Consider the following 21,632-nt stretch of genomic DNA (forward strand, 5'->3'; position numbering starts at 1 on the left):
AAGGAACACATATGGAATTATGTAGTAAACAAAAAACTTAAACAAACCAGAATATGGTTTATATTTTAGATTCTTCAAAGTAGCCACCTTTTGCTTTGATGACAGCTTTGCACACTCTTGGCAAGGTGTGTCCAAACTTTTGACTGGTACTGTACATTTGTCTAAGTTGCTTCAGATAAAAGCATCTGTTAAATGACTTAAATGTAAATGTGAGATGATCCCCAGTCTTCATAAGGTGCGGCATCTTTAACTGAAACAATCAAAGTTGTCAGTAACTCCATTTTTCATGGCAAGCTATTCAAGTGTACCAGTGTATGTAGTTGAATTCATAAATCTATTATAACTGAGGTGAATATTGTACCACACCCCTAGTGTAACTGACATGACCGATACAGTACATATACAAGCAGAAGAAGTAATCCAAAACAAGAGACACCATCTAATTTGCAATAGTGCATTTATTTTAACAGGTCAGATATTGAACATTGCCATCACAGTGCTTTCATCAGAACAAGCAAGGCGGAAGAAGAAATCACACCAAACGGGTACAAAAGGACCAGTGCTTTGAAAGAGCAAGAAACCAAACAGTGCTTAGCTAGAAGATAAAGTGCAACCCATTTCACCAGGTGGCTGATGTAAACATTTGAGGAGAACAGGAGGTCCTGACAGCAGAACACACTCAGATTTCATCTCCCCACAGATAATGCTGGGAAGTCCTCAGGGTCATCAGGGTTCGGGGCGTGGTCATCAGCCTAAAGAGAGAAAACACAGGAGACTTGATGGTTTCACATGATGGGGAGGGGGGGGGGCAAACACCTCAATCTTAAATTAAAAATTGGGCATTGATGCCAATAAGGGATTTGCACAAAAATGCCCCAAACATCTACAGTAGAGTTCAGCCCGAAAAGTCTACAGTTACATTCAAACTTGAAACACAGACCCAATTTGTACTTTCACACCAAATAGTCAGTGTCAGTGTGTGCAAAATGTGCACCAAATTCAAGCTAGTAGCAAATTGCACAGGACAGATGACATAAGATTTGTCCAAGTATGAGGTATACACCAGGGGAGGCTGGTGGAGGTAGAATGAGGTATACACCAGGGGAGGCTGGTGGAGGTAGAATGAGGTATACACCAGGGGAGGCTGGTGGAGGTAGAATGAGGTATACACCAGGGGAGGCTGGTGGAGGTAGAATGAGGTATACACCAGGGGAGGCTGGTGGAGGTAGAATGTGTTTGATCCCTTATTCTCTGCATTACAATGAGCCCGTCCTCCGATTTCTACCTCCACTGGTAGACATCAATGTCCTGCATATAGGGGAGAAGAGGTCACACCAACCTTCTCAGGCTTGCTTGTCCCTGCTGCTCTCTCTGGGCGACTGCTCTGCCCTCCTCGCCCCCCCCTGCCTCTCCCTCCCCGGCTGGGGCGCTGCAGGCTGCCGAAGTTGATGTCCAGACGGGAAGTAATGTCATTGAGGGATCTGCGCAGGAAGTGGCTGTAGTCTTCCTCCTCCTCCAGAGACTCCTCCTTTGGGCTCTAAAGAGGAAACACCAAATATGGACAAGCATAAAAAGATACAGGGATGTACAGTCTTTGGAATATAAACAAAAATAATAATCAAGTGGCTTATCCAAACTCTGCTTTCATCCCAGGCACTATTTGTTGGTGTGGTTTATCTTTTACAAAACAGAAACAGACCAAGTCTGAGAACCCAGTTGAGTTCAGATGTATGTAAATCAAGGGGCTCACCTCAATGCATTTGGACATGTGGATGACCGTGGCTTTGGAGGGGACCTTGCTGTCCGCCTTGCGGAGCTTCAACTCAGCCTTGGGGCGACTCTGCTCCTGCAGAGCCTTCCACTCATCCAGAGACATCTCCATGGCAACCTGGACCATGACCTCCCCATCCACCTGTGATGCTCTGTGATGAACCACGAATGTACTTTGCATTTTCCTCTTACCACTCAGGGTGATTCTCACAACAGGTCTGAAAGGGTTCTATGTATGTATGTATGTATGTATGTAGTACCAGTCAAACAAAAGTTTGGACACACCTTCTCATTCAATGGTTTTTCTTTATTTTCTACATCGTAGATTAATATTGAAGACATCAAAACTATGAAGGAACACATATGGAATTATGTAGAAAACAAAAAAGTGTTAAACAAACCAGAATATGTTTTATATTTTAGATTCTTCAAAGTAGCCACCGTTTGCTTTGATGACAGCTTTGCACACTCTTGGCACGGTGTGTCCAAACTTTTGACTGTATTTTTCTGTATGTGTATTACTTACTGGTTCTCCCCCTCCAGCTCCACTGGCTGTTGGGCCTCCTCAGATCGGACACCCCCAGCATTCGATGTCATGTCCATCCCATCACTGCAATGTATGACTCATAATAATGTAAACGTTTTAAATCGAAATACAACAAGACCAAGAAGGGAATGTTCTCATATGTATGTTGTAGTGAACTCACCCCATGGAGTCTTGAACAGATCCCCAGTTCCAGGAGCCTCTACCTCCTCTCTTCTCCTCAGGAGAGATGCCTCTGGAATTCAAGAGAGGGAAAAAACAACAACAACAACAATCATATGGTAATTAATGGTGACAAATGACAACATACACACCAAATTGATTGCCGCTCGGTTGACGAGTGCCCTTACGTTCTGTCGTTCCCACTGTGGCGTTCGTACTCTCTCTTGCCCCTCAAGTTGCCGCTACCAGCATCCATGTTCCTGAAGTATCCTCCCCGTCCTCCACGTCCTCCTCTGCCCCCTCGACCTCCTCTGGAGTCAGAGTCCGCATAATAGGCTGGCCTGGGGACAGTCACAGTTCATTACGGTCTGCACAGAGCAGGCTTCCGTGATGACGTTTCCATGGAGACACTTACGGCTGGATGGAATACTCCTGTGGGCGCTCTTCTTCGTTGGTCCGACGCTCCCCCAGAACGGCTCGCCTTGCTCCCCTGTCAGCCTCTTCCACACCCCTACTGTCACTATGGGCCGGTCCACCTCGCGCAGGGTGCTTACGGCCTACAAACAGGAACACGTACAGACGAATAGTGCATTTCAATATTCTAAAATGGCTTCCTCTCCTCGTCTTCCATTGGCCTGTAATCAGAACAGGGTTTTTCTCATGGGCGTACCAAATCCAGCTTTCCTGTCTAAACAGTACAAGTTGTCCGAATATAACTGGTGTCCAATCACATCCTGAGAATATCGATTAACAGAATCTGTAGCCTTGATTTCAGAAAAAAGCATCATACAGGGTCAAGGGTCAAGGGTAATGTGGTAATGTAGTGCATTGGCCTGATAATGAAAATAGTTTTCTTTCAAAAGCAAAATGCCTGATTTAACCTATTCTCCACCCCCCTGTAAGTAAACAGGGCAGGTGCCATGGCTTTGATAACTGGGAACACCCACTGAAACCCACATCCATGGCATGTGTTTTGCTCGGCAGACCCATTGACATTGCAGTATCAGCAGCAGTCTGCTGACAACGCCTAAATAAACTTGGCACTGGACCTTTGTGATCTAGAAATAGTAGGGCCAGGCAGAACTGCCAGAATTCCTCATTGTATGAACAGATTTTTTTCTTTATTTTTTTTTTTTTACTTTTTAGAAGAAGAAAAAAAGAAGTAATTTCCCATTTGATAAAGGGCTATCATGAACTGGAACTGAGTTTAGTCTAAAAGTGGTATCATCTCCTCTGTCCAAACTTAATCTGTACAAGGATGCACACTAGTCTGTCACTAGTGTCAGCAGGCTGATAATTAATCAGACCCTTGTCCAGTAGAGTTACTATCCTACAGGGTAGTTCGGTGGCTGTCTAGTGCACTTTAAACACATTTTCCCACCTCAGACTACACGGACTCACGTCCAACCTGTTAAATGTTACTTAGCTTGCTGTGACAGCCAGGGAGCTAGTTCACCTGCATCACTCCTAGTCTGACCATCCTCCCCGGAGCCGTCGGCCGCAAACGGGACACGCCTGTCTTTCTGCGATTCTCTCTGTCCTGCTTTTTTAGGCTTCGCTTTCTTTTGGTCGTCTTTCTTTTTATTCTTCTCCTTCTCCACTATCGCGTCGTTTATCAAGTCGAACGGGTCAGCGTCGTCGTCCAGGAGCTGACCGAACCGATTCTCAACCACACAGCCGTAGGCGTCTGGTAGCATTGTAGCGGTGTATGGGAAGTCAAGCTGGGTTATAGCTTGTTATTTCAAACGGAAGACATACAAATGTGATCCTCTTGAAACTGCTACCGCAATCGTATGAAATAGAAATGTAACCTCACTTCGTTACCAGGTGGCTAGGACCACGCATAGCCTCTGACGGGGACAGAACCGCGGACACATTCCAACAAACTGATCCGTCCAGACTTTTTAAACGCTTTCACGTGGGACTATAAACACGCCACGCCCTCCGACAGCTAGGCTACTTAATATTCATGAGGAGACCGATGTGGGGCCCAATTCCAATATGACCACTCTGATCCTCTCCACCTTTCCACTGCCTTACTCGCTTATTATATGTAAGGGAAATCAAGAGGAATTAAGCATAATATACAACATTGTTTGAACGGCGGGCTTGGGGAATAAATTATTTTACAAAATGTACAGAGAGTGGCTGATTCAGGGAAGGCCACATCGCAAGAATCCAATGCAAAGCCGCAACAAGCGGCAGAAGCCTGGTCGAGGAGGGACTGTCAGAGCAGTCCAGGACCAGCGGGGCTAGATGCAGACAGATGTAGACAGGCCTATACTTGAATTCAAGAGCAAATTATCACAGCGCAGGTTGCTGATGAGGCAGCCAGCGGGAAACAGTCAATTGAATATATAAACTATCTATGCTATCTTTTTTTTACTATCATAATGTTTTACTTATTGCATATTGAACATGCTCTGTGAATACTTTCGAGATACCCACACATACACACTATACACCATTATACACACGCGCGCGCGCGCGCGCACGCACGCACACACGCTCTCTCTCTTCTCTCTCTCTCTCTCTCTCTCTCTCTCTCTCTCTCTCCTTATATTGCAATTATTTGTTATATTATGTTATATTTGTTATATTATATTAATTGGTAATTACATATGAATCACAAACTTTAGAGACAATTTCATTGTATTAAGCCATGTCATAAATAACGGCATATTGAATATGACTGCAACCTTTGTTTCAATATCGTTTCCACCCAGCGGCTTATTACGTAACTTCGGCGGCTTTGACTCAACCTTTCCCTTTAAATTGACCGAAAATGTAATAACATAAACATCGTCTGCCGGCTGCGCGGGAGAAACTTTTGATCGGCTGTGGTCCAATCCGAGCCTCCTGTAAAATCCACCGCCCTTTACTTCCATTGGTCGAGTCGCTGCAGGGCGTTCCCTGCAGTCATTTCCACTGTAGCCATTGGCGCGTTTAGAGGTCAATCCGTAAAGGCGCGCTCAGAAGTGTTTAAAACTCATTGGATAAAAAGTATCAACCAATGTATAGAGACCATGGTTAGACTGTGATCATTGGTTCCTGTGTTGCGCTGGTTCGGGTTTACCTCATGCTTTGGCTCTTGTAATAGGTTATTTCCCATACATGTGGTAAGAGGATTTAATATCCCCTCAACTGATTTGTCAAATGAACCGCCCAGGCGCGATTTGGAACGCGGGAAACGTTTTCAGGAGGCGCACACTGTGTCCACATTGACAGCAAGAACATCGGACGCGACATTCTCGAATGAATGAATCTTGTTGAAATTTTTTAATAAGGAATCGTGGCGCGGTTTTCAACGTCGTTGGAAATGAAGAATATTTTTACTCCGGATTGAATAGCGTGATTCTTTGGGACACTTTCAGTCTCTTACCCAGTTTACCCAACTAGTGTTAGGGCGCTTGACAATTTGATTGAAAGGTTGTTTAACTGATAGACCTTTTATCTGCAAGTAATTCCTGAATGTTTTAATAGTTTTTGCATTGTGTCGGATTTTTACTGATATCTGTCTTGCGTCTCTACGATGGCCGACAACAAGCACCCACCGGTTATTTTTTGCAGCGACTCTCCCAAAAGGGTCTTGGTGTCTGTTATCAAGACCACCCCGATCAAGCCGAGGAAGACCGAGTCCCTAATGCCGACCAGCCCAGGATTCAGTGACTTCATGGTTTACCCGTGGAAGTGGGGAGAGAATGCCCACAATGTGACCCTGAGCCCCGGGTCTGTAAACGGGGCTGCCTCGCCGACTGGGACCAACACTGCCAGCGAGGCTGACCTGACCGCCTCACCTGATGAAATGAACAAGGTAATTTATGGTCGAGATTGATCAAGTTTAGTTGTATGGCGCGGATCTTGTTGAATTTCTACTTCTCTGAGTTTCTCATTTTTCTATATGCGTAGAAATTAAGAAGTTGTTGCTATGCAATGACTCCAATAACATTATTATAACCACGATATGGTTGTACCATGTTACGATATTGGACTATCACTTTCGTTTTTGTTGACTACAATTCTATAAAAGTTTTACAACAGCTTTATAAAAGTGATTCGGTGGCAAGTTAACCGATTTGACTGCCACACTGCAACATGCACCACTGTTTGAAATGATGATGCAACCGAGATGCAATCTATATCAATTTAGCCCATTATGTGAGTATGAGCTAGATGAGTATTAGGAATGGATATTGTCTTTGGACATGATCGTAAGTCCTCGGGAGAAGCGTATTTTTAAAAAAACGCCCGCGCATATGGGTGTGACCTGGTGGATTTTAAACCTGCCGGTCGCTTCCTGCCGCAGCTGTCACACAGGACGTCCACTCGCGCGCCAAAAATCATACCGGATGTGCAGAAATGAATGAATGTGCGCCTGCAACACTGTAACCACGTGAGGTCGGAGAGTCACCTCCTCCTCCTTTAACTGTGGAAGACATAACATTTAGCTGACGCTTTTATCCAAAGCGACTTACATTGCAGTGAGTGCATTCATTTCAGTATATATGGTCCCAGCGGGAATCAAACCCACAACCTAAGCGTTGTTAGCGCCATGCTCTACCAGCTGAGCCACAGAGGACCAAGACGTTCCTTCTGTTATATTTGTAGCCACGAATCAAGACAGATTGGTGACCATTGTTGTTGATCTTTTGCTCAGTTTTTTCTGTTTTTACTTCCATGGTGAAGTTAATACATTTTACTAAAAAATTAATCTTGGTATTTGATACTGTGAAGGGGATACTTAGTTTGATCTAGTTGTGGTTCGTTCCTAGATAGTCACCTTATTGTTGTCTTGTCCCACAGATACAGTACCAGTCAAAAGTTTGGACAACTTCTCATTCAATGGTTTTTCTTTATTTTTATTATTTACTACATTGTAGATTAATATTGAAGACATCAAAACTATGAAGGAACACACATGGAATTATGTCGTAAACAAAAAAGTGTTAAACAAACCAGAATAAGGTTTATATTTTAGATTCTTCAAACTTCAAAGTAGCCACCTTTTGCTTTGATGACAGCTTTGCACACTCTTGGCAAAGTGTGTCCAAACTGTTGACTGTTGACTGGTGCTGTGTGTGCTGCACATTCACTGAGGTTTCATTGATACAGGAATGGAAATGAAGTTAAAGGTTCTTTGTTTTCAGGACGGTACTCGGCGTGGTCGTCCGCGTGCCGACACCGTCCGGGAGCTGATCAACGAGGGGGAGAGCTCTTCCAGTCGCATCCGCTGCAACATCTGCAACCGCGTGTTTCCCAGAGAGAAGTCCCTCCAGGCGCACAAGAGAACACACACAGGTGAGCAGAGGGAGCGACGGGCAGGAAGAGTTTACAGAGTAGTCGTGGTCATTAAGAACTAGATTAGACGGTATGTTTGGTCTGGAATAAAAGCTGCATAGCCTGACGATTCATGGACGAAAGTGCTAGTAGTTTAGTATGTAGGAAAGGAAGGAACTACCGTGACTGGTGCCTGCAAGTGTCGTAGACTTATAACTAGGTAATAAGTGGTAATAACATTAACTCAATGCTCCCATGAGTACTCAACAGTTAACTCGTGTCTCTCTCTCTCTCTCTCTCTCTCTCAGGGGAGAGGCCTTATCTGTGTGATTACCCAGACTGTGGGAAAGCGTTTGTCCAGAGTGGCCAGCTGAAGACCCACCAGCGTCTGCACACTGGAGAGAAGCCCTTCGCCTGCTCTGAGAAGAGTGAGTGCACAGCTAGTTCAGGCTCTCGCCAGCTCACAAAATTCAAAGAGACAATCCTCATACGAAAAACAACAACAATGCCTAATCTCTCTTGTAATCTTATTTTCCCCCAGGTTGCGGCAGTCGCTTCACCCATGCCAACCGGCACTGCCCCAAGCACCCATATGCCCGGCTGAAGAGAGAGGAGCCCAAGGAAGGCCCAGGGAAGGCCCAGTCTGTGGACAACAAGGCTGTGGCAGAGTGGCTGGCAAAGTGAGTGGAGTGACAGGGGGGAGGGGGGGGAGGGAAGGGGAGGGCGGGGACACAGAGACACAGGATACGATCCATAGGCAGATAAGAGAGTGAAATGTTCAAAGTCTGGGTCAGGTCAATATCAGCATTTTTTTTTTGTGGTTGCACTGTGTTTACTCTTTGTATTTACTTTAGATGTGCTCTAATCTTATGTCCTGCTCACATCGTAGGCCGCTCACACCATATCCTCCTCTCTCTCTTATCCTCACAGGTACTGGCAGAGCCGCGAGCAGCGCGCCCCTGCTCCCACCAAGGGGAAACCCCAGGGTAAGTGCGGAGTCGAAGACCAGGAACAGCAGGACCCCATGGAGTTCCTCCAATCAGATGATGAGAATGGGGAAGAGGAAGAGGAAGACAGGAAGGAAGAGGAAGAAAAGGGCAACAGGGGAGGAGCCGTGACGCGACGTCTCCAAGAGCAACGGGAGCGTCTCCATGGCGCCCTGGCGCTTATCGAGCTGGCCAACAATCTGTCTGCCTGAAACCCCAACCTACTCCTAATCCTGAAACCATATCCCAGCCAATCCCCTTCCGCCTCCCTGCACTGAATAGCGGGCCAGGCACAAGCTAAAGCACCTTATCCAGCTTCAAGTTGTATCCTTATTAGGCTGCTATGATTGTAGATGTCATTACATGAAGAATGTTTTTCTCTCTCATCTGCCTTTCAAAGACAGGGAGAGAGTTCTTTTCTAATGTTTTTGGTTTGTTTGCACTTTGGTGATAACGAGTTATTTTTTTTTTGTCTTTTTACTTTTAAACTTAAGTATATTATGTGTGTGTTTGTGAGAGAGAGAGAGAGAGAGAGAGAGAGAAAGAGAGTGTGTTTATATAATGGATGTATATATATGGATTCAGCTCAGATGGATGGAGTGATACAGGGTGCGTTTAGACATAGGACATGTTGGGTGCATCTCGACTGTGTAAAATACCTGATCTCCTCTCCTTCAATAGCACTCATTTTAAAACACGGGTCAGTCAACAGGACCTTATCATGGGTTTTAGACGTTCAACAGTCTCGTTCTTTCTGATCAGTGCAGATGATGGGGAGGACATGAGGAGGGAATGCCAGAGTATTGAGATGCAGCCACCCATCGTTTAGGGAAAGGAGAGGTGATCATTGCAAGCCTAATCTAGAAATACTGGCTCGGCTCAAGCTTTCACAAGAATCCAAGCTCAGATGCCTTTACCTATCACACACACACACACCTATCACACCCAGAGGAGTAGCTCTAACCAAATGACATCGCCAGACAGGGAGGGTGCTAAACCCCAGCCTCCCCCCCGCCCCCCCCTTCCCCTAGAGATATCCTATAGATCTGAAAGGATGGGATGGGTGTAAGCAGTATGCTGGAAACTTGACCTACCGGTAGCCTACCTACCAGAAGAATATGTTGAACCATCACCATCCAATATACATTATAGTTATATGAGAAGTATCTAAGGATCGGGGCTAGGAATCTGACTGGGCAAGAGATGTAGAGCCGGGGTATATAATGTCAGAAATGCTGACATCTTTTATATTAAAAGACAGCAGCCGATTTGAGATACCCACGTAGGCCCATCGGCGGTGTACGTGCAAGTCATCTCTTCAGTCGACATTTAGGTATTTATTTCATCATGTATATTTTTCCTTTTTGATAACCATTTGCTAACATGCTGTCTCTGAATACTGACATAGTAGCTCTACTAAGGGAAAACACATTGATCATTGCTCCCCTCAGACAACACAGTATGTACATTAACATAAGTATTACTAGTTATTCAGTTTGTCAGAGTTAATTCGCCAGTGGCAGTCAGTAGGTGCTAACATTAACCGCGTCCTCTAACAATACCCATGCCGCGTCCCTTCAAGTTTACCTTTTGCTCCAGCTCTCAGTGACGTACATCAATTTAATTGTTGCCCCTCTTTGTTTCAGCACTTGTACCTGCTTGTAGGTCTTGGGTTCATGGATTAAGCTTGCAATGGAACAGATTTTGTAATTATGAGACCTGTTTAGGGAAGTGGCACTTATGTTACCATGTAAAGTGATGCAATGATTGCTTGGCGATGTTTCGGTATTTGTTGGCAACACTACATTTTTTTTACATTGTTAAAAAGCTTTTTATGATAAATGGCCAATATATTTGGAAATATAGGTTTTGGTTGTGTTTGATGAAGATTGTGCATTGTGTGACACCCCAGATGCTTTATGGGCCAGAATTCATGTTTGAATTTGTCTAATTAATGCTTGTCCTGTCCTAAACTGGAAGACAATGAATTTGTTGATAATCAAAACACCAAAATTATGTATTATACCCAAGTATAGTGTATATCCTGATGCATTTCTAATCCGTTGATTATTATTTGGTTTAGTAGATAATATATTTCACAACATGTTTGTTAGAATAAATCGACTGCACACAATCTATGAGAGCTTTGAAGTTGCTGTTCAGATGATTATGAAATTCAGATTTCCCTACCCCCTCATGTTACCACATCATAATCAGCGTGTTTGTGTGTTATTGGCATTGGTAGGAAATGTTCTTGCTTGCTGTGTAGGAATGACTTTGCAGATGTTTAAAGCAGGGTTTCTGTTAAAGGCAGACCACACCAGAGTAGTATATTAGAAGAGTGGTGCCAGTTAGCTTTAAATAGTTCCATATAGCCTCCTGGTTAGACTTCCTGAATTACCCAATGTAGAGTTTTTTATTGGACTAACAACTGGTTGCCTGGCAACATGTTCCAACGGTATAATGTAAAGGTATTATAACTATAACTATATTGGCATTGGCCAATAGAAAGTTGACCCCTTAATTCATGCCACTCTTCCTTCTAGAACACTCTGGTGGACACTGTTGGTACTTTTTGGTCTTCAATAAACACCATCATTCATCATGAACCACAAGTGTTTTTTTGTTTCTTTGAATTTATTGTTTGATAAAATGATTGGCTTTTGACAGAATCATACCTAAGTTATATTGTACATACTGTATGGCTTGTTAGTGATATGACACAATGGTGATACAGTAAATCATTGTATGACTTGGTCAGAAGATCAACATCATATACCAGGGCAGATAATAAAACATGTTTTTAAAGTTAACAAGAAAATATGCAGTAGTTTCAGAACACTTATGAAGGCTACCTGACTAAATAGCTCATTCTGCTTTGTTAAATATCCCCCTAAATCGACCTTCACCAATAATATAACAAAAATAAATAAAAGTTGAAAAAATTTAAATTTAAGTTTGCCCCAATATGGAGCAGTGCTTAAAGCACACAGAAAGATAAAACATTGACCGCAACCTATACACGTGCAGCAGAGGTTTGTAAACTTAGAAAAGGGAGTTCTTCTGTTGAATTTTCCATTATGGGAATCTTGAGCTGATCCTCAGCTGTGCTCCCATTGCATTTAGACGGTTCGCTACTGTTGAAGGTCAGGTAGGAGTACACAAGTCCCCCTGCCATGCTGGGTGAAACAGAACAATACAAAATAAATAACATGTACTCAAATGTGCACTACATGTACTATAAATGTACTATAAATGTACTCATTCAAAGGGCTGTTTTGTGGGCCAATTTAAGAGCTTCAAGTTTCAAGTTTATTGTTACGTCTCAGACACGAGTGCAGGGAGTACAATTCTTGGGCTCGGTTCCATGACAATGCAGCATCCAATACAAATAATACAAATACGCAGTAGTGCAATGAGGTAGGACAAGACAATAAGTGACATAGTACAGATAAGTGAGACAGTTGGACAGTGACGATTGTTGGACACATAAGACAATAGACATGACACAATTTACAGTATAAATAGTAAGTAAAAAAAAAAGTAAAGTGGGTCAGTGGAATGCCATTGTTATTGCACTGTGCCGATGATGTATGAGGTGTTTGTTTAAGAGAGATTGCCTTTTTAAGAGATTGCCTTTGTGTTTTTGTAATGGTATTTCAGGTTCTAGAAACTCCAGTCAGGATGTAGAAATTCCAGTAGGAGTCAGTGCCAGCTCACCCATCTCAACAAAATGCCTGTGTATGACAGGACTGATAGTAGTAGCTATAGCATATGTAAAATATACATTCTTACCAAATATTCAGCCCTAAGAAGTTGGTCCATGAAAACAGGTAGTCTCCACTGATAAACATGCCAATGTATGCCACTCCGACATTCTGAAAAGAAAAGTTTTGCTTTATACGACATCGACCATCCTAATGAAGTTAGATCACAAACTGATTCTCACAGAATATGTTCTTACCTTTATTGCACCCACCACAGTGGTAGTTAGGGCGGAGTTATAGTAGGTACAGAGCACTATGGAGTACATCAGCACGAACCTGAGAACAGGAGAAACAAGATATTCACCATGGAACACTCACCTTTAACTCCTAGAGCAAGCTGAGCAAGTTGTTCTGGTTTAACCAAAATACCTGCTCAGGAATGATGTTTTATGAATGCTGATGAACTCATTTTAATGGTAAAAAAAACGAGTGGAATGCACAGAAAATGTTCTCTTTTTCACAGTAAATTGTAGTAGACATATGCATATATGTACTATACCCCATTGTGCATGACATCAGGAAGCAAGAAATGAAGGCCGTGTTCCACCAATCTTCAAACATGATGGCCTATGAACATTAAGCACACAACTGGTCAGACGGACAGATCTGACAAGTGCCCGCACGCCCGCATGCACACACGCCCGCACGCACACAAGCCCAACATCCTTGTTGATTCCTGAGTGAACAGGAAGTGCATACATACTGTACTGTACCTTTTCTAGATCACCAGTGAAAGCGCTCGTCAGAAAGGTTGGGATGACAATGATCAACGCGTTGTAATACAACACCCCATATTTCCCGAGATCCTTTATAGAAAAAGAAAAAAAAAATTAAGACAGCTGTGGATATACCAGCTGTGTGTATACCAGCTGTGGGTATACCAGCTGTGGATATACCAGCTGTGGATATACCAGCTGTGGGTATACCAGCTGTGGGTATACCAGCTGTGGATATACCAGCTGTGGGTATACCAGCTGTGGGTATACCAGCTGTACTTTATAGTGTTGCATAGGAGGCCATCCATCACAACATTACTGAATACTAGTCCAACCTTCTTTATCTATGTGTATGCAGTATACAGTGCCCTGTGTAAGCAATGGGACAGTGCCCTGTGTAAGCAATGGGACAGTGCCCTGTGTAAGTAATGGGACAGTGCCCTGTGTAAGCAATGGTACAGAGCCCTGTGTAAGCAATGGGACAGTGCCCTGTGTAAGCAATGGGACAGTGCCCTGTGTAAGCAATGGGACAGTGCCCTGCGTAAATAATGGGACAGTGCCCCGCGTAAGCAATGGGACAGTGCCCTGCGTAAGTAATGGGACAGTGCCCTGTGTAAGCAATGGGACAGTGCCCCGCGTAAGTAATGGGACAGTGCCCTGCGTAAGCAATGGGACAGTGCCCTGCGTAAGTAATGGGACAGTGCCCTGCGTAAGTAATGGGACAGTGCCCTGTGTAAGTAACGGGACAGTGCCCTGCGTAAGTAATGGGACAGTGAAGCATGTTTTCTTCTTTTGGCTCTACACTTCAAAAGTTTGGATTGCAGTGAAACGTCTGTAGTTTGGCTGGTGACGTATTCTGCGGATGGTAGTCTCTGACACATTCCCGCCTACCTCCTGGAAAGTGTTCCTGATCTGTGAGACGGTTGTTTTGGTTTTTTTTCTTAATTAAGCATTCTTCAGTCATCAACTATGGTAGTCTTCCTTGGCCCACCAGGACATTTCCCGTTTTATTTCAGATTTTTCAGCCGAATAATTGATCTTATCCTATTAATCGTAGGCCTACCTTGGTCCCCACTTTTATCTTGGTGTACACACCACTGGCAGCAGTGAAAGCATCGTTGAGCAGAATGAAAGTGTAGGCTTCCACATCAAAGGCCAGGTCAGAGCTGCAGCAGGGGGAGATGTGAGACAGGTCAGGGTACAATTAGACAGAAACAATGACAACCAAACATCATGTCCTATAGCCTACTTCCACAGTATAACTAAACCACCATTGTTTCTGTAAACCCTCAAAACAAGACATACCAGGAAGATGCTGGTATCACTAATGACTTGTTTTACTTGCCTTAAAGTACTGTGGTTTGCAGAGATAATATGCTTGGTTTTGTTTGTTACTGGAATTGAGGAACTGAGGCATTGAAAAGAGGAAGCATTTTGTCTTCTTTTAGCTCTATATTAGGTTTGAAAACAAACTGTTTTAATGTTTTTTTTCTTTCAGACTGGTTTCACCATTTAGAAAGTACAATATTTTTTAAACATGCTCCCCCTATTATCAGGGCTCAAAAAGTATGACCAAGCCATACCACCCCCTCCACCATATTTCACAGATGAGCTGATATGCTGAGGATTTTGGGCAGTTCCTTTTTTTCCTCCCCACTTTTTCAGATTTTTCAGCCTAATAAAGGCTTCCTTGACTTTCATTGACACCTCTTTGGTCCTCATGTTGACAGACACCAATAGAAAACACCAAAAGCAAATGCAAAGCCTAGAATCAACACTAGAAAATGATTGATTACATTAGATTAGATTAAACTTTATTGTCATTGTGCAACTGTGCAAGTACAGAGACAATGAAATGATGTGATGAACACACCTGACTGACCAGAAATACCTGTCAAGCCAATTGTCCCATTACTTTTGGGTACCCTAAAATAGGGGGACTATGTATAACAAGGGTTGTAATTTCAAAATGGTGAAACCAATCAGAAAAAAAGAAAACATTTAATTAAGGCTTACATCTCTACTTTACCTCATAGTAATGGTTTGATTTCAAATCCAAACTGTTGGGAGTACAGAGCTAAAAGAAGACAAAATGCTTCCTGTTTCCAATACTTATGGAGGGTTCTGTAGGTCTGGCAAATCAATAGACTTACTGTACCTTGCTGCCACCAAGGCTCCAATGACTATGGCCACAACACTGTACACAAGACGGTTAGGAAACCTTTTGCTGGAAAGAACATGCGAATGATAAATTAATAATAATACATTACATTTATATAGTATTATATTTATATATATATTTATATATAGCGCTGTCTCATGGACTCAAAGCACTATACATGTTAAAAATATGAAAATAAAAATATAGGAGGATAGTCACAGAACATACAGAACATACATCCCTTGTAAGTGAGGAGCAGGACTTTAAAGTCAATCCTTTGATGGACAGGTAGCCTTAAAGCTCATAAGGTAGAGTAAGGTAAAACTTGCCTGTAACCACCTGATCCAGGATAAGACATTTATGATAGCCTTTATGATTAAAGGTTTGATGAGGGCTAGAGTGATCTGATCCTAGCTCTGAGCAAATGATGAGCTTTGATGATAAGAAAGTCAAAACATCTGAAATGTGACAAACCTTAAAATGATTGCCTCCATGAGCATTGTCATCAATATGGTGAATTTCCGTAATACTGTGAACATGGGTAAGCTGTAAAATATGAAATCAACTGATTAATATAATCCATAAAATTACACTTTATACAGATTAATTTATTACAAAGTGCGTAACAACTTATCAGACTTAAACCCTGGCCTAGACAGTATAGAATGGTGTAAAGTGTACAGACTTTATATAGAGATACTATCTGAAACCCTATTAATGCTGTACCTTAGCTTCTTAGTGCTCGCCAGTCCTGTTATGTGATTTCCAACATACAACAGAGGCAAAGGGAAGATCTGTATACCAAGAAAAACAATCCACATTCCTTTAATATGTTCAATTAAACGTAGTTTCAAGGCAAGCCAATTCATAGATTCAACATTAATAGCTTATGAGACCGACTTACAATATCTGACTGTCATTTCTTGTACAGGCGTGTGTCCGCTGCAACACAGACATAGAAAAACATTAAGAAAAAAGCACTTACTTTGTAGAGAATACTTCTGTTAAAGTCTTCAAAGTGAACTGTTTGGTTCATTTTAGCAGCATTGAGAATGATGATGGTGGTGACCATCTGTAATAGAAGAGGCTTTAATGACAAAATCTTATCATTTAATTTCAAACCCATATCAACAATATTGTCAAATTAACATGGAGTAACGTTACCTGGCCAATTCCTAAACACAGGTACGAGGGGAATCTGGGGAAAGCCAAAGTGAAAAGGATAAGACTTATCTTGATGAATCAGATCTTTCACTTGGCCGAGCGGACCGTGCAGGGGAGTGTTGAGGTCCTCGGACCAGGACTAACTCAAACCATACGGCACCAAGTTAACATGACCACAGGCAATAACACATTCTATTGATTTTCCACGTGAATTGCTTGTAGGCTAATTTGTCTTAATGACAGATAACCGAAACTACATGTTTACTGTACCTACTGTACCTGCAGTGAAGAGACGATGAAAGCGCTGCTTGTCTTACCTGAAGTTTGTGAGAACAGTTTTGTTCACAACAGTGATTACAAACGAACTGCCGGCGTACAACGCAGCTGATGACAACTTCAATAACCGAGAACTTTCGGCTTCTGCTGAGGTAGGCTTGACAAACATCTTAATTCAGTTGAGGGACTATTATTCAATAGCTGAGGCTCGACATCGAGACGTTTTTCCTTGCTGCTTTCTTTCCTGTCACTTTCGAAGGCTGTGTCATCGCTCCAGGAAAGGGGACGGGCCAGGCGCAAGGCGTGCCTCTCAGAGCCAGCCCAGGAGACGCAGCTCTGAGATCACTCACAGTATTGTGCAAATCTCTTCCAGTTTCTCTCCATTGTTTGAGCGTTTTTCAACAACAGTTTTTCAAACAGTCAGCACGTTTGCCAATACACCACATTGCACATTTCTTTTGCAAAATCCTCTTTTGTCAACACTTACTCAATTGATTGTTGTGTCCTTTGTAGAGAGATGTGTTCACTCTTTTGCAATAAGGTGCTTAACATTTTCATTTTGTGTGATAGCAATGAGATTGCTGTTTTGCTGAAAATGTTACTGTTGTGCTCATGTATTTACATGTGATTTACATGTATTTACATGTGAACTTTAGTTTCATACAAATGGTGTGAGAAAAACTGGACGCCACAGTTGACCCCTTTAACACAGAGAAAGGAACAAAATAAAGCAACTACAGTATCAGGCAACCCTTTTCTTTATTATGCTAAACATTGGCGTTATATAGTCTGAACACACTCATGTTTTATTGCCATTTTATTACCCCAATGGTTATTATTGCCATTTTGAGGGTGAGATTTGAGTTGACCTGACAAAGAAATGTGTTGTTTTGTTGGGTGCAGAATTAAAGCACTGGAGCGTTGATATAGAGTATCGCGTGCGGGCCTGTTCTCTCCCAGCACGCTGCCCTCTGTGTGAGGGTTGGTAAGTCCTCCAGGGGGAGCTCTCGCATAACATTTCTTACCTTAGTGCAAACTTTGCACTCTCACAGTCACTCTCATGGTATTCTAACAATAGACAATCTTCTTGGAAAGTATTTAGGATTTATACCATCTACACACAGACACTACATCTGGATGTAAACTGTTGGTGGTCTCTCAGTCTGTGCTTTCTGTTTCAGTGTGATTCCACACAGGTTTGTAAGCAAGCGATCAGAGAGCACAACTCAGCATTGAGCCTGCGCAGTTCTGTATTCCTGTGCTCCGTGTCTTTTCTCTCCCTCTCTGCCTCCCCCTTCTCCTGTCTCACTGAATCCAACATGGCCTCCACATCCCTCTCCCTAGAAGAAAGGAATGTTGGCATCTCAACAGGTTAAAGCCTCCTCAACCTTTGACCTTACCTTTGACTGCACTAATGTGAAATAACTGTGCAGTTATTGACTATTTACAAAGCTGTTTCTATATTACTACGTACCAAATGTTGTTACTACAGTAATAACAGTGTCACAGGTAAGATAATTTAATGTAAAGTGTAACTAAATCCCACAGTGTTAGTTTGCCTCATCCTTTGTGGTTAGTCCTACACTGGTCACCTGTTGTTGTATTGCTCCTGCAAGTAGAGAATCTTCCTGAGTAGGCCTCTGCTCTCTCCCTGCGTGCTTGTTGAGGAGTCCCTCTGCAGCAGAGGCAGGTCCTTCAGGTGTGTCTTCTCCTCGACCCCTGCATAGAAACATCAACGCTACTGTTGAGGGGAGTGTTATTCCTCCAACTTCCCCAACTTCCTCAACGTCCACAAACAGTGAGTTAAACGTTTGAGTTTGAGCGTTTGCTTTTTATGACCCCCCCTCTACCGCTTTTTTATTGACTGTGTCACTATGGATACAAGATGAATCACTGAAATGTAATATTGTGTAAATGCAGACATGATACTAAGCCTGTAACACAGTAAGACCTCCATAAGACATATCCCACCTTTAGTTAATGGCTTACCTGGTAGTAGGTGACAGGGAAAGGGCGGGGCCAAGCTTGCCCTTTACCTTAGTTTTCACACATAAATCTGTGGGCTGTGACAGCTGTAATTACACTGTAGTTACACTGAAGAAAACAAATTCCTGGCATGAAAAGAAAACTAAACCACAATGCTTTGTGGCCATTGGTTACATTTGTGATGTCCCCATTTGTTCTTGTTGTTTTTGATATAAAACAATAGTTGTAGTACTTTACTTAATTAGGTTTAGTTTTACAGGGACAATGCACATTAATAAACGTTACTGTAAATGTGCCAGCTTTAGCGAATTGGCTAATTTTCATCTGTGGTCTGTGGGCAGGTGTTTAAAAACATTTAAAATGCCAGTTCAAACAAGTATGTCACACATAAAAGGCAGACAAGAAAGTAACACATGGCATGCAATCAGACAGAAGGTAGGTAGACAAAACTAAATAAAACAGACACTATATTACAATTGCAACAAACAGCGAGAAAGAAGTATAGTCTCACTTGGTCGCAAAGTTTGGTAGAGAATATTGAGCACATACATTATACAAGTGCTGTTACCTGATATCCCCAAACCATTTGCCCGAGGTTTTTTGTCTCTGGTGGTGCTTTGGCGCCAGGAATAAGGACACGCTGGCGTCAGATTGGCCTGGTCAGTCAACACTGAACCAGTCCCCTTCCTCATGGCTGACTTGTTGTTGACGGCACGCACAGGACCCTCTTTACGCTGTGTAATCAACAGAAGAAAACGACCGTGCTACAGGTTCAAAGATGTTATGTTATACTGTGTCTCTGTCTGAGTATCTGTAGTCTATTATGGCTTAGGGTTAGGGTTAGGGTTAGGGTTAGGGTTAACCCTATCCCTAACCCTAACCCTAACCCTAACCCCTAACCCTAACCCTAACCCTATCCCTAACCCCTAACCCTAACCCTAACCCTAACCCCTAACCCTATCCCTAACCCTAACCCTATCCCTAACCCTATCCCTAACCCTAACCCCTAACCCTATCCCTAACCCTAACCCTAACCCCTAACCCTAACCCTATCCCTAACCCTATCCCTAACCCTAACCCTAACCCTAACCCTATCCCTAACCCTAACCCTAACCCTAACCCCTAACCCTAACCCTATCCCTAACCCTATCCCTAACCCTAACCCTAACCCTAACCCTAACCCTAACCCTATCCCTAACCCTAACCCTAACCCTAACCCTAACCCTAACCCTAACCTTAACCCTAACCCTAACCTACTCACTCCTTGACATTGGAGCAAATTAGGATTTTCACAATCACAGTAACCGTGTGAATCACAGTAACCGTGTGAATCACAGTCAGTCATTAATAACTGAAACTTGGCATTTAAGACTGAAACTTATTATTATTTCCTCGTTCAACCGGTCACAGAGCGCTTCCGTTGATAAAGGAAGTTAAAACTACTTTTCTTTGAAGTAACACCGTTATATACCTAAGACCAAGAGCATTTACACTCTTAATCCATTATTATTTCTATTTCTATTCTATTCTCTATGTATATATGTATCTACAGTACCAGTCAAAGGTTTAGACCTTCTCATTCAATGGTTTTTCTTTATTTTGATTATTTTCTATATTGTAGATTAATATTGAAGACATCAAAACTATGAAGGAACACATATGGAATTATGTAGTAAACAAAAAAGTGTTAAACAAACCAGAATATGGTTTATATTTTAGATTCTTCAAAGTAGCCACCTTTTGCTTTGATGACAGCTTTACACACTCTTGGCAAGGTGTGTCCCAACTTTTGACTGGTACTGTATGTATGTATATATGTATGTATTTATGTATGTATGCTTGTACGTTCTGTACTTATGTATTTTCAATTTTACTGTTAAGCACCTTGTATTGCAATTTTGTATGAAAGGCGCTATATAAATAAAGCTTGATTGATTGATTGATTGATTGATTGAACAAGTACCATGTTTATTTTCACTGGTTCTGTGGAGTGGGTCACTCTGTCTCTCTGGGACGTTCTGGGAGAGGTTGCAGGGGGTCGAGCCCGACCCAGAGTTGGTAGTGCCAGGGTGGTTGCATGGGGATCAGAGTGTTTGATGCCTCCTTCAAGAGTCCTCTCTCTCTCTGCTGCGAAGGTTTAAGACATCAACCCCTAGCCTCTTACCACAGACAGAAGACACTTCTCACAGATCTGAAAGGATCAGATGGCCACACAGTAAGTCAAAGTCAGAGCTGTGCCATGATGCTTGCACCTTTCTGCTCTTTTCAGATCTATGAAAAGTGTCATGGGTTCGGGGCTTGGGGTTCATGACTGATCATGTCCTGTCCAGTCCAGGAGATATACAGTACATGTTATTCATTGCATGATAGATACGGCAGGTGGTTTTCCATGATGTGAACACATGTTCACAGTTGTGAATGAGTCAGTTATGTGATCCTTTACTCACAAGCAGCCAGCTTCTCCATGAAAGTCACCTTCTTCCTTGGGGTCCTCAGCATTTTCACAAGTCACAGCAACCGTAAGACTACCCAGACCTGCAGTACATGTCCCCTCTCTCCTCTGAGTGCTCTACCAGGGACATGGTAATATCATACATTTACTCTGAGTGCTCTACCAGGGACATGGTAATATCATACATTTACTCTGAGTGCTCTACCAGGGACATGGTAATATCATACATTTACTCTGAGTGCTCTACCAGGGACATGGTAATATCATACATTTACTCTGAGTGCTCTACCAGGGACATGGTAATATCATACATTTACTCTGAGTGCTCCACCAGGGACATGGTAATATCATACATTTACTCTGAGTGCTCC

At 42.7% G+C, this 21,632-nt stretch overlaps 3 protein-coding genes across 3 annotated transcripts; 1 reads left to right on the top strand and 2 right to left on the bottom strand.

The window, feature by feature from the left end:
- Positions 1–453: 453 nt before the first annotated feature.
- On the bottom strand, positions 454–4,325 carry LOC310807577 (intracellular hyaluronan-binding protein 4-like). Its single transcript, XM_083674089.1, has 8 exons — positions 3,933–4,325; positions 2,892–3,033; positions 2,665–2,817; positions 2,478–2,549; positions 2,297–2,380; positions 1,751–1,922; positions 1,340–1,537; positions 454–752 (listed from the first exon to the last, which is right to left on the bottom strand). Exons 1-8 carry the CDS (start codon positions 4,171–4,173, stop codon positions 687–689), a joined length of 1,128 nt encoding a protein of 375 aa, XP_083530215.1. The 5' UTR covers positions 4,174–4,325; the 3' UTR covers positions 454–686.
- Positions 4,326–5,713: 1,388 nt separating this feature from the next.
- Positions 5,714–11,342, top strand: znf367 (zinc finger protein 367). Its single transcript, XM_083673032.1, has 5 exons — positions 5,714–6,290; positions 7,624–7,774; positions 8,062–8,181; positions 8,295–8,433; positions 8,684–11,342. The coding sequence occupies exons 1-5, from the start codon at positions 6,009–6,011 to the stop codon at positions 8,949–8,951; spliced, it is 960 nt and encodes a 319-aa protein (XP_083529158.1). The 5' UTR covers positions 5,714–6,008; the 3' UTR covers positions 8,952–11,342.
- A 274-nt stretch (positions 11,343–11,616) lies between these two features.
- On the bottom strand, positions 11,617–17,078 carry slc35d2 (solute carrier family 35 member D2). Its single transcript, XM_083673033.1, has 12 exons — positions 16,865–17,078; positions 16,548–16,581; positions 16,369–16,455; positions 16,110–16,177; positions 15,858–15,929; positions 15,381–15,449; positions 14,286–14,388; positions 13,220–13,312; positions 13,006–13,073; positions 12,704–12,782; positions 12,535–12,617; positions 11,617–11,918 (listed from the first exon to the last, which is right to left on the bottom strand). The coding sequence occupies exons 1-12, from the start codon at positions 16,990–16,992 to the stop codon at positions 11,756–11,758; spliced, it is 1,047 nt and encodes a 348-aa protein (XP_083529159.1). The 5' UTR covers positions 16,993–17,078; the 3' UTR covers positions 11,617–11,755.
- Between the last annotated feature and the right edge of the window lie 4,554 nt (positions 17,079–21,632).

The sequence above is a fragment of the Argentina silus genome, assembly GCF_951799395.1.
Source record: "Argentina silus genome assembly, chromosome: 7".
Lineage (NCBI taxonomy): Eukaryota > Metazoa > Chordata > Actinopteri > Argentiniformes > Argentinidae > Argentina > Argentina silus.

Coding starts and splice junctions, on each gene's coding strand:
- LOC310807577 (XM_083674089.1), bottom strand. CDS start 4,173: ATGCTACCAGACGCCTACGGCTGTGTGGTTGAGAATCGGTTCGGTCAG. Junction 3,034..3,932: donor TCAGACTAGGAGTGATGCAG/GTGAACTAGCTC, acceptor TCCTGTTTGTAG/GCCGTAAGCACCCTGCGCGA. Junction 753..1,339: donor GGACAAGCAAGCCTGAGAAG/GTTGGTGTGACC, acceptor TTCTCTCTTTAG/GCTGATGACCACGCCCCGAA.
- znf367 (XM_083673032.1), top strand. CDS start 6,009: ATGGCCGACAACAAGCACCCACCGGTTATTTTTTGCAGCGACTCTCCC. Junction 7,775..8,061: donor GCACAAGAGAACACACACAG/GTGAGCAGAGGG, acceptor TCTCTCTCTCAG/GGGAGAGGCCTTATCTGTGT. Junction 8,182..8,294: donor CTTCGCCTGCTCTGAGAAGA/GTGAGTGCACAG, acceptor ATTTTCCCCCAG/GTTGCGGCAGTCGCTTCACC.
- slc35d2 (XM_083673033.1), bottom strand. CDS start 16,992: ATGTTTGTCAAGCCTACCTCAGCAGAAGCCGAAAGTTCTCGGTTATTG. Junction 16,178..16,368: donor ACAGAAGTATTCTCTACAAA/GTAAGTGCTTTT, acceptor CTTGGTATACAG/ATCTTCCCTTTGCCTCTGTT. Junction 12,618..12,703: donor CTGTGGTGGGTGCAATAAAG/GTAAGAACATAT, acceptor TTTTCTTTTCAG/AATGTCGGAGTGGCATACAT.